Source organism: Xenopus tropicalis, chromosome 10 (genome assembly GCF_000004195.4).
Source record: "Xenopus tropicalis strain Nigerian chromosome 10, UCB_Xtro_10.0, whole genome shotgun sequence".
In the NCBI taxonomy this organism is placed as follows: Eukaryota; Metazoa; Chordata; class Amphibia; order Anura; family Pipidae; genus Xenopus; species Xenopus tropicalis.
The window spans coordinates 19,431,708-19,443,640 of NC_030686.2; the positions used below are offsets into that span (position 1 = coordinate 19,431,708).

The following is an 11,933-nucleotide window of genomic DNA, read 5'->3' on the forward strand; positions in this document are numbered from 1 at the left end:
GCTGCTGATTGGGGTCCTTCAGACTGATTTGGCAGCTTATCTTTCTGTGTATGGGCACCCCCAATGGGCCTAAATCAGTTCATTGATGCAATCCAACAGCCCTTATACCCTAGGGCCAAACGGTATGAAATAGTTTGTAACTGGGCTTTTTTTAGGCAATTAGGCAATATAAGTACGCAAGTACAGAATACCACTGACATCTTTGTACCCTCTGCTTATTAGTGTATTTTCTATTCTATGATAACCACCCTATCATTGCTTTTCAGGTGGATATGAGCCTAAGCAGAAAGAAAATTTTGATTTCTAATCTTCCACCTTCCTTGCCTGAAGAAAACCTCTTGGACAAACTAGAACTTTTCTTCTCTAAGGCTAAGAATAATGGTGGCGAAGTGGAAAACAGAGAGTTTCTTTCTGATTCCAGGAATGTAATCCTGACATTTTACAATGAGGAAGGTACAAATCTCGGTTTACATTTACCTAGCAATGAGTGTGAATGGGTTGAAAGTAGACATTTTGATTTGGCACCCTCTGTAGTGCAACATTTAGGGGCACATTCATCAATGTACGATTGAGTCCGAATACAAAAAAATCGTATTTTTTTAATTTGCACAACATTTTCATACTTCGCGACAATTTGTGCAACAAAATTGTATTTGTCGCAACGAGTACAAAAGTTTCAGATTCATTCAAGCTTCGGTATTGTGACTTTCCTTGGGCCAGGTTGGAGCTGCAGAGTGCCATTGAGCCCTATGGGAGACTTTCCTTGGGCCGGGTTGGAGCTGCAGAGTGCCATTGAGCCCTATGGGAGACTTTCCTTGGGCCGGGTTGGAGCTGCAGAGTGCCATTGAGCCCTATGGGAGACTTTCCTTGGGCCGGGTTGGAGCTGCAGAGTGCCATTGAGCCCTATGGGAGACTTTCCTTGGGCCGGGTTGGAGCTGCAGAGTGCCATTGAGCCCTATGGGAGACTTTCCTTGGGCCGGGTTGGAGCTGCAGAGTGCCATTGAGCCCTATGGGAGACTTTCCTTGGGCCGGGTTGGAGCTGCAGAGTGCCATTGAGCCCTATGGGAGACTTTCCTTGGCCCGGTTGGAGCTGCAGAGTGCCATTGAGCCCTATGGGAGACTTTCCTTGGGCCGGGTTGGAGCTGCAAAGTGCCATTGATTCCTACGGGAGGCTTCCAAAATCATGAACTGAAGGTTCAAAGTCAGAAAGGTTTTCTCGCTGTTAATGATTGTTCGGATACGAAAATTTTGTGACTATCGGATCTCCATTCGCAAAGATTGTTTTAATGGATCTTTGGATTTTAATCGTTTTTGGATCGTAAGTACGAAATTTTCGCATTCAAACAAAAAGAATTTTCGTGACAGTTGCAATCATCAGAAATGATCAGATTTCAGAATTCGGATTCATACATTAGTGAATTGGCCACTTAATCTGACATATCAATTACCTATTAATAACATGTATGAGAACCCTTATCTTGCTGTTTGAATATACATCACAGCAAATCTACTTTCACTTCCTGGTCTCTGACCCACTGCCTTGAGATCCAAAGTGAGGAGAGCCCAATAGGTTTTGAATCTCTGGCCCTAAGTGTTTGTTAGGACAAGATCAAGAAGAATTTTTTGATCACCCTGGAACTCCTGCGGTTTGACCTGTCACTATGTATATACGTATGTACTAAAGGATGTGATACTAATAATAATACTACTTTAGGTAAAGAAAGGGTAAGGGGAGGCAGACTAAAATATAGCTTAGACAAATGACTCAAGGTATAGATGTTAATTTTGATCAGTTGACTATATTGCCCAAACCTCTCCATATTCCTTAGCTTTACCATACTTTATAGCTGTTACCAGGACAGCTCCTTCCATCAGGCAGGAGCGAGCGCCCATTTACCAGGGGCAACAAAAAACTGCTTTAAGAGCCAAATATTGGTTCTTTAAAATGGAAATTTGGCTCTTCTAGTGCAGAGAGGGCAATAGCACCTTCTCTTGACCCACTCCGATACCAAAGATGTAAGTGCTAAGTGCTGCTAGAGGGGGAAAATAATCTTACATTTTTTGGGGATTAGGATTTGTGCAGCTTGGAGCATATGAACCATGAATTAGTCTCTAATTACCCACTGCTTTTGTCTAGACTGGGGCTAGCCTAGAATCTGGCAGGGTAGGTGGCTGCTATCTTCCCATGAATCTTCAGATTTGACTCCTGAGTGACCTTAACTCTTTAGGAAATGTCATTCTAGGTCATTTCAAGTATATATTATTCAAAATGAAGTTATTTGCAAGTAGTTCTCATCAAATCAAACTGCAGGGGGAAAAAACTGGCATCAAATTCGCATTCTAGTCCTCATTTTCAATGGGTCTGCAGACTCATTGAAAAACTCAAATTGAAAAACTGCATCATTTTATCTAAAATAACTATAACTCTCATTGACTTCTACATAAACTCGCAAGCTTTTGGATGGCAAATTTTTAGATTTGAAATTTTTTGGGGCTTAATAAATATAAAACATTTGAGTTTTGAAATCCATAATTTGAATTTGGGAATTTTTTTGCACAACAAAATTGGAATCACAGACAAAAATCAAATTCGATAGTGATAAATCACCCCCTAAGAGTTGCTAAAGTGTAAGGATCTACTGCAGCAAGATAAGAAAGAAGTATAATGAATAAGTATGGAAATATACCCTCATGGATATTTAGGAATGCTTATGTCTTGAATAGGAATGCATACTGATTTCCATCATTTAGATATGGCAGTGAATGATTACTTTGGCTATTATGTTGAATTAATTCTGTTATTATGTTGTACTACAGTTGTTCCACAGTTGCTAGAGAAAAAGAAATTTAAGGTACCTTTTGGTAATTTCACCCAAGAAGTTCATGTAACGCCTTCCCTGGATGGCAACATCAAACAATTCAAGGTGAGATCTGTTAAAGGGGTAATTCATATTTGTCAACTTTTAGTATGTCCTATTCCTAGCAACTTTGTAATTGGTCTTCATTATTTATATTTTATTATTTGCTTTCCTTTTCTCCCCCTTTCCAAAGTTCAAATGGGGGGGGGGGTGGTTCACTGACCCCAGTAGTCATAAAAAACAATTACTCTGTGAGGCTACTGCCTGGTTGCTAGGGTATATAAGGCCCTAGCAACCAGAAAGCTGCGAAAATAACAGACTGGCGAGCTGCTGAACATGCTAAACAACTGAAAAACCACAAAAATATAAAAATTTTAGACCAATCAGATTTCATCCATTCAAGTTTATTGGTTTTAATTTAAAATGCTGTAATTCTCACACTATTTATGCCAGGGTGCCTACTGTTTATCACTGGGTGACTTCAACTCAAGGATAGAAAAAGTGGGCACACCCACCAACCACAATTTACCTACTGACTTTTATTGGTTTAAATTTAAACTGCTGCCATTCTTAATGGTGGGGAAGTGGAAAACAGAGAGTTTCTTTCTGATTCCAGGAATGTAATCCTGACGTTTTGCAATGAGGAAGGTACAAATCTCTAACATTCCTGAGCTGGGACCCCATGAAACTTCTGTTTGTGTTTTCCCGGTTTACATTTACCTAGCAGTGAGTGTGAAGGGGTTGAAAGTAGACATTTTGATTTGGCACCCTTTGTAGTGCAACATTTAGGGGCACATTCATTAATGTACGATTGAGTCCGAATACAAAAAAATCATATTTTTTTAATTTGCGCAACATTTTCATACTTTGCGACAATTTGCGCAACACAATCGTATTTGTCACAACAAGTATGAAAGTTTCAGATTCATTCAAGCTTCGGTATCGTGACTTTCCTTGGGCCAGGTTGGAACTGCAGAGTGCCATTGAGCCCTATGGGAGACTTTCCTTGGGCCAGGTTGGAGCTGCAGAGTGCCATTGAGCCCTATGGGAGACTTTCCTTGGGCCAGGTTGGAGCTGCAGAGTGCCATTGAGCCCTATGGGAGACTTTCCTTGGGCCAGGTTGGAGCTGCAGAGTGCCATTGAGCCCTATGGGAGACTTTCCTTGGGCCAAGTTGGAGCTGCAGAGTGCCATTGAGCCCTATCGGAGACTTTCCTTGGGCCAGGTTGGAGCTGCCGAATGCCATTGAGTCCTATGGGAGGCTTTCCTTGGGCCGGGTTGGAGCTGCAGAGTGCCATATCACTGGGTGACTTCAACTCAAGGATAGAAAAAGTGGGCACACCCACCAACCACAATTTACCTACTGACTTTTATTGGTTTAAATTTAAACTGCTGCCATTCTTAATGGTGGGGAAGTGGAAAACAGAGAGTTTCTTTCTGATTCCAGGAATGTAATCCTGACGTTTTGCAATGAGGAAGGTACAAATCTCTAACATTCCTGAGCTGGGACCCCATGAAACTTCTGTTTGTGTTTTCCCGGTTTACATTTACCTAGCAGTGAGTGTGAAGGGGTTGAAAGTAGACATTTTGATTTGGCACCCTTTGTAGTGCAACATTTAGGGGCACATTCATTAATGTACGATTGAGTCCGAATACAAAAAAATCATATTTTTTTAATTTGCGCAACATTTTCATACTTTGCGACAATTTGCGCAACACAATCGTATTTGTCACAACAAGTATGAAAGTTTCAGATTCATTCAAGCTTCGGTATCGTGACTTTCCTTGGGCCAGGTTGGAACTGCAGAGTGCCATTGAGCCCTATGGGAGACTTTCCTTGGGCCGGGTTGGAGCTGCAGAGTGCCATTGAGCCCTATGGGAGACTTTCCTTGGGCCGGGTTGGAGCTGCAGAGTGCCATTGAGCCCTATGGGAGACTTTCCTTGGGCCAGGTTGGAGCTGCAGAGTGTCATTGAGCCCTATGGGAGACTTTCCTTGGGCCAGGTTGGAGCTGCAGAGTGCCATTGAGCCCTATGGGAGACTTTCCTTGGGCCAGGTTGGAGCTGCAGAGTGCCATTGAGCCCTATCGGAGACTTTCCTTGGGCCAGGTTGGAGCTGCCGAATGCCATTGAGTCCTATGGGAGGCTTTCCTTGGGCCGGGTTGGAGCTGCAGAGTGCCATTGAGCCCTATGGGAGACTTTCCTTGGGCCAGGTTGGAACTGCAGAGTGCCATTGAGCCCTATGGGAGACTTTCCTTGGGCCAGGTTGGAGCGGCAGAGTGCCATTGAGCCCTATGGGAGACTTTCCTTGGGCCGGGTTGGAGCTGCAGAGTGCCATTGAGCCCTATGGGAGACTTTCCTTGGGCCGGGTTGGAGCTGCAGAGTGCCATTGAGCCCTATGGGAGACTTTCCTTGGCCCGGGTTGGAGCTGCAGAGTGCCATTGAGCCCTATGGGAGACTTTCCTTGGGCCGGGTTGGAGCTGCAGAGTGCCATTGAGCCCTATGGGAGACTTTCCTTGGGCCGGGTTGGAGCTGCAGAGTGCCATTGAGCCCTATGGGAGACTTTCCTTGGGCTGAGTTGGAGCTGCAGAGTGCCATTGAGCCCTATGGGAGACTTTCCTTGGGCCGGGTTGGAGCTGCAGAGTGCCATTGAGCCCTATGGGAGACTTTCCTTGGGCCGGGTTGGAGCTGCAGAGTGCCATTGAGCCCTATGGGAGACTTTCCTTGGGCTGGGTTGGAGCTGCAGAGTGCCATTGAGCCCTATGGGAGACTTTTCTTGGGCCGGGTTGGAGCTGTAGAGTGCCATTGAGCCCTATGGGAGACTTTCCTTGGGCCGTGTTGGAGCTGCAGAGTGCCATTGAGCCCTATAGGAGACTTTCCTTGGGCCGGGTTGGAGCTGCAGAGTGCCATTGAGCCCTATGGGAGACTTTCCTTGGGCCAGGTTGGAGCTGCAGAGTGCCATTGAGCCCTATGGGAGACTTTCCTTGGGCCAGGTTGGAGCTGCAGAGTGCCATTGAGCCCTATGGGAGGCTTCCAAAATCATGCAATGAAGGTTCAAAGTCAGAAAGGTTTTCTCGCCGAAAATGAGTTCATTAGAAGTTTAAAAGAAATAAAAGTGAGAAAAATTTGAGTTTTGGTAAATCTGACTCCACATTTTTTGTTGGAGTGTTGGGAACCCAAGGTGTGCAATTCCTGATCTAGACGTTACTCTAGACTTTAAGTCTTTAACCCTTTCCCTGCCAACGACGTACGGCGTACGTCGTTGCAGGGAAAGTCTTTATCTGCCAACGCCGTACGTCTCTTGGCGCATGCCGCTTCAGCAGAGAGTTTTTAGAGATGACAGCCCCCTGGGCAACGAGCCAGGGAGGCTGTCATGTCGGCCCTGCGACGCGATCGTCGCAGGGCGCCCCCCCCAAGCAGCAGACGCGATCGCATCGCGTCTGCTGCTTGCACCCGCTTCCTGCTTCCTGTCCCCCCCCCAAAGAGCCGCCCACTCACCGGGATTACTGCAGGAGGGCCAGCCATGCGATCCGGATCTTCTGGACAGGTAAGTGTGTTTTTATTTATTGTATTTACACACTTACACTCATTTACACACATTTATACCTACATACAGCACATAATTTAGCACTTTTTTTTGTTTATTTTTTTGTTTTTGTTTTTTTGTTTTTTTTTTCATTTTACACACTAATATACACTTATATACACTCATATACACACTTACACATTGTTACACTACTTTACATATGTACACACATGTATACGCAAACTTTTTTTGTATTATTTATTTATTTTTCATTTTACTGCTTGTTTTTAGTTTATTTTCCTTGAAAACTGTTTATTTTGACAGCGTGACTATTGGATCAGATATTCTGACCACTAATTACACTGTCGTGTGACTTATTTTGTTGTTTCGCTGATTTGCACAATTTTTGTGGTTTTATTGCATTTTTATCCATGTATTAGTATTCCTGATCTGTTTTTAGCGTAGCTTTGCCAGGTGTAACTTTGGTGTACAAAAATAACTTTACCTATTTTGAATTCATCAGAATGTGTACTTTCCAAAAATATATGGTTTTCTGGGGGTCTGTGTATAGTTAGGGGGGGTTATTGCACATAATACGCTGACAGTGGGCTCTGTGGGCAGAAGCTGAGTTGGCAGGCGAGAAATCCTTATGCGCTATTTTCATTTTGGGTTCAGTACATACCGCAGACTTTGGTATATCTATGCATATTGGGCATCAAACTGTTCAGTAGACCTTAGGTGTTCCTATTTGGGGTGATTTGCCTTTGTACGCAAGATATTGTGTGAGATAAATGCAGCTAACTTCAACATTTTTAGGCGATTTTCTGAAATGTCATAAAAACCACTAACTTTAGGAAAGCTTTGCAGATTGGTACTTTGGTGTAGAAAGGACTCTTTACCCTTGTTGGATTTGTCAGAATGTGTACTTTCCAAAAATATATGGTTTTCTGGATTTTTCTGTATAGTTTGGGGGTGTTATTGCACATAATACGCTGACAGGGGGCTCTGTATGCAAAAGCTGGGTTTGCAGGTGAGAAATCCATATGCGCTATTTTCATTTTGGGTTCAGTACATACCGCAGACTTTGGTATATCTATGCCTATTGGGCATCAAACTGTTCAGTAGACCTTAGGTGTTCCTATTTGGGGTGATTTGCCATTGTACGCAAGAAATTGTGTGAGATAAATGCAGCTAACTTCAACATTTTTAGGCGATTTTCTGAAATGTCATAAAAACCACTAACTTTAGGAAAGCTTTGCAGATTGGTACTTTGGTGTAGAAAGGACTCTTTACCCTTGTTGGATTTGTCAGAATGTGTACTTTCCAAAAATATATGGTTTTCTGGATTTTTCTGTATAGTTTGGGGGTGTTACTGCACATAATACGCTGACAGGGGGCTCTGTATGCAAAAGCAGGGGTTGCAGGCGAGAAATCCATATGAGCTATTTTCATTTTGGGGTCAGTACATACCACAGACTTTGGTATATCTATGCCTATTGGGCATGAAACTGTTCAGTAGACCTTAGGTGTTCCTATTTGTGGTGATTTGCCTTTGTACGCAAGAAATTGTGTGAGATAATTGCGGCAAACTTCAACATTTTTAGGCGATTTTCTGAAATATTGTAAAAATCGTCAAACTTAGGAAAGCTTTGCGGCTTGGTACTTTGGAGTAGAAAGACATGGGTACCCATTTTAGATTTGGGGGAAAGTGTACTTTCCAAAAATATATGGCTTTCTGGGGTGAGCGTACTTTTTTGTAGCATTATCCCACATAAAGGATGTAAATGTGTTGATTTTTTTAAATGACACATCATATGGGGGTATGTTCACATTGGGGCCCCTACATGCCACATGCTTAGGTAAACCTATACATATTGGGCATCAAACTGTTCAGTGGACCCCTGGCATTCATATTTAGGGTGTTTTATCTTGGTACCTAATGCTATGTGGGAGATAAGATGCTGCAAAGTGGAAACTTTGAGCGGATTTTTGGAAATGTCATCAAAATTGCTAATTTTAGAAATGCTTTGCGGCTTGGTACTTTGGAGTAGAAAGACACGGGTATCCATTTTAGATTCGGGGGAAAGTGTACTTTCCAAAAATATATGGCTTTCTGGGGTGAGCATACTTTTTTGTAGCATTATCCCACATAAAGGATGTAAATGTGTTGATTTTTTGAAATGACACATCATATGGGGGTATGTTCACATTGGGGCCCCTACATGCCACATACTTAGGTAAACCTATACATATTGGGCATCAAACTGTTCAGTGAACCCCTGGCGTTCAAATTTAGGGTGTTTTATCTTGGTACCTAATGCTATGTGGGAGATAAGATGCTGCAAAGTGGAAGTTTTGAGGGGATTTTTGAAAAATGTCATCAAAATTGCCAGCTTTAGGAAAGCTTTGTGGCTTGGTACTTTGGAGTAGAAAAACATGGGTACCCATTTTAGATTCGGGGGGTTGTGTACTTTCCAAAAATATATGACTTTCTGGGGTGAGTGTACTTTTTACTAGCTTTATCCCACATATAATGATGTAAATGTCTTGATTTTGCAGGAGCTGAAATGACAGAAATGATAGATCATATGTGGGTATGTTCACATTGGGGCCCCTACATGCCACATACTTAGGTAAACCTATACATATTGGACATCAAACTGTTCAGTGGACCCCTGGGGTTCAAATTTAGGGTGTTTTATCTTGGTACCTAATACTATGTGAGAGAGAAGGTGCTGGAAACTGGAAGCTTTGAAGGGATTTTTGGAAATGTCATCAAAATTGCCAGCTTTGGGAAAGCTTTGCAGCTTGGTACTTTGGAGTAGATAGACATGGGTACCCATTTTAGATTCGGGGGGTTGTGTACTTTCCAAAAATATATGACTTTCTGGGGTGAGTGTACTTTTTACTAGCTTTACCCCACATATAATGATGTAAATGTGTTGATTTTGCAGGAGCTGAAATGACAGAAATGATAGATCATATGGGGGTATGTTCACATTGGGGCCCCTACATGCCACATACTTAGGTAAACCTATACATATTGGGCATCAAACTGTTCATTGAACCCCTGGCGTTCAAATTTAGGGTGTTTTATCTTGGTACCTAATGCTATGTGGGAGATAAGATGCTGCAAAGTGGAAGTTTTGAGGGGATTTTTGGAAATGTCATCAAAATTGCCAGCTTTAGGAAAGCTTTGTGGCTTGGTACTTTGGAGTAGATAGACATGGGTACCCATTTTAGATTCGGGGGGTTGTGTACTTTCCAAAAATATATGACTTTCTGAGGTGAGTGTACTTTTTACTAGCTTTATCCCACATATAATGATGTAAATGTGTTGATTTTGCAGGAGCTGAAATGACAGAAATGATAGATCATATGGGGGTATGTTCACATTGGGGCCCCTAAATGCCACATACTTAGGTAAACCTATACATATTGGGCATCAAACTGTTCAGTGGACCCCTGGCGTTCATATTTAGGGTGTTTTATTTGGTTACTTTATGACCTGTAGGAGATAAGATACTGTAGACTGGAAGCTTTGAAGTAATTTTTAAAAAAAATCACACATTTTGATAAAAACCAATAACTTTAGGAAAGCATTGCGACTTGATAGTTTGGAGTAGACAGACAGTTGTGCCTATTCTGGATTCCCCAGAATCTATTCTTTCCAAAAATGAACAATTTTCTGGGATAAACCTTCTGTTAGTGGAAATTTTGTCCTTGAAATCTAAAGTATGCAGCTTTCTGGAGCAGTGCTTTGGAAATTTGGTAATGTACTGCTGGGAGTTTTTGACCTATACAAGTGAGAAATCTCCATAAAACTATATATATTTGGTATTGGCACGTTCAGGAGACATGGGACTTTCCAAATCAGTTGTATATTCGTGCATAAAATAATTTTTGTTTCTAGTATGTGTGTTTATATTATGGAAAATTAGATTTTTTTTGCATTTTTTAGACCTTTAGAAGCCTATATCTTGTTACAGAATTGGAATTACACAAAAATTCTACCATATTTTGGTTCTGAAAGAAACGATATATTGTTTTCCTGGGTAAACTAAAAGTCCCCCCGAGGAAAGGCCCCTAAAGGGCCAAAACAGCTGGCAGTAAAAGGGTTAAGACTCTAGACGTTAAGGCAATGTTACCAAATTTCCAAAATGAAATCTGGGGACAAGAAGAGGGTTGTGGTGTACGCAGCATGCTGTGTAAAATTTTTGTACACCACTCCCACTTTTTGGCCCCCTATTTCCCCTATTGCCATACATCCATGCAACATCACAGCCGTATAATTCAATCTTAATATATTTTGCTAGAAAAACAGAATTTTCCTGCTCTGGAATAGAAATGATTGGCTGGGGGTCATTTTTTCACAGGCATAGGGGATATTAAACGTGGCCGTTCCCCTGAAATAGGTACTGATAGTAACCTTAATTTAAGTTCATAGAAACAGGAGAACTCAGTCTCTTGCCAACTTGTCTTTTCCAGATGAAGAATGTTGAGTGTAACAGAACTGTCCTGATCACAGGGATCCCAGACATAAAGAATGTTGATGACCTACGGGATCTGCTAGAGATCTACTTTCAGAAACCAAGCAATGGAGGCGGTGAAGTGGAGGGCCTACTTTATTGCCAAGAAGGACAGCAAGCTGTGGCTATATTTGAAGATGATGATGAAGCTTAAGGGATAGGTTTAGCAAAGTCCAAGGAACTTTCTTATTTTTTCCTCTATTCATCTCACAATAAATCAGAAAGCAGTCACGCTTCTAAAACAAAGAGTTCATTACTCACATTTATTATTATATTGTATCTCAGGCCAGTTATTCCTGAAAATGTAGGTCAAGTTGCTCAACATTTCTATTGGAAAGGATTTGCTAACCCTGCTCATCAGAGCAGTATTGAATTTTTCCATAAAGGGATACTGGCATGCCCCACTGGCACATAGAACTGTTTAAAAACCGTGAGAAATGCATTTATAGTCAAGATCAATAACTGGAGATGTCTTCTCCTTTGTTTAATCAGCCCCTAAGTGTTCCCACATAAACTAATTTTACTATGGGACAAGGATTCCATTCTTCGAGTTCAGCTATGGCTCAATTATTTTTACTAAAAATATTGAATAAATGGAGATAACTATGCTTAAATAACAAGAATCATGAAGATGTTTTAATGATGATATTTAACTGAAAAGGATGATATTTAACTGGTAGAATCAAACATCTATTTGTAATACATGAAGTCATAATCCATACTTAGACATATATCATATTAATACAAATATATTGTATCGCCATTAATGAAGAAGTAAATAATGTTTCTAAAAATAACTCAATGTTATTGCTCATTTACAGACAGGTACAACAGAACAGCCTGGAAGCAAAGTCATTGTTAAAGTAATTTTAGATGAGGTAGTAAAATCACTGAAATCCCATTATGGACACACTGCTTGGATAAGTTGGAATTAAATTTCTTCTTTTCTTAGTTTGTCGAACAGAAGTGATAGTTTGATTAATATTGAATAATGCTGATTAAAACTTTGTCTGTAAAAAGTAAAA

General features: G+C 41.4%; 1 protein-coding gene across 3 annotated transcripts in view; it reads left to right on the forward strand.

The window, feature by feature from the left end:
• ifi35 (interferon induced protein 35) overlaps positions 1 to 11,933 on the forward strand; it is a 34,151-nt gene extending 22,218 nt beyond the window's left edge. For all 3 annotated transcript variants that reach the window (XM_012952886.3, XM_031894662.1, XM_002932512.5), the window contains 3 exons: positions 267 to 453; positions 2,818 to 2,924; positions 10,868 to 11,933. In XM_012952886.3, the coding sequence (XP_012808340.1) occupies positions 267 to 453; positions 2,818 to 2,924; positions 10,868 to 11,062 (489 nt within the window). In that variant the 3' untranslated portion in view covers positions 11,063 to 11,933. The remainder of the gene's footprint in view (positions 1 to 266; positions 454 to 2,817; positions 2,925 to 10,867) is intronic.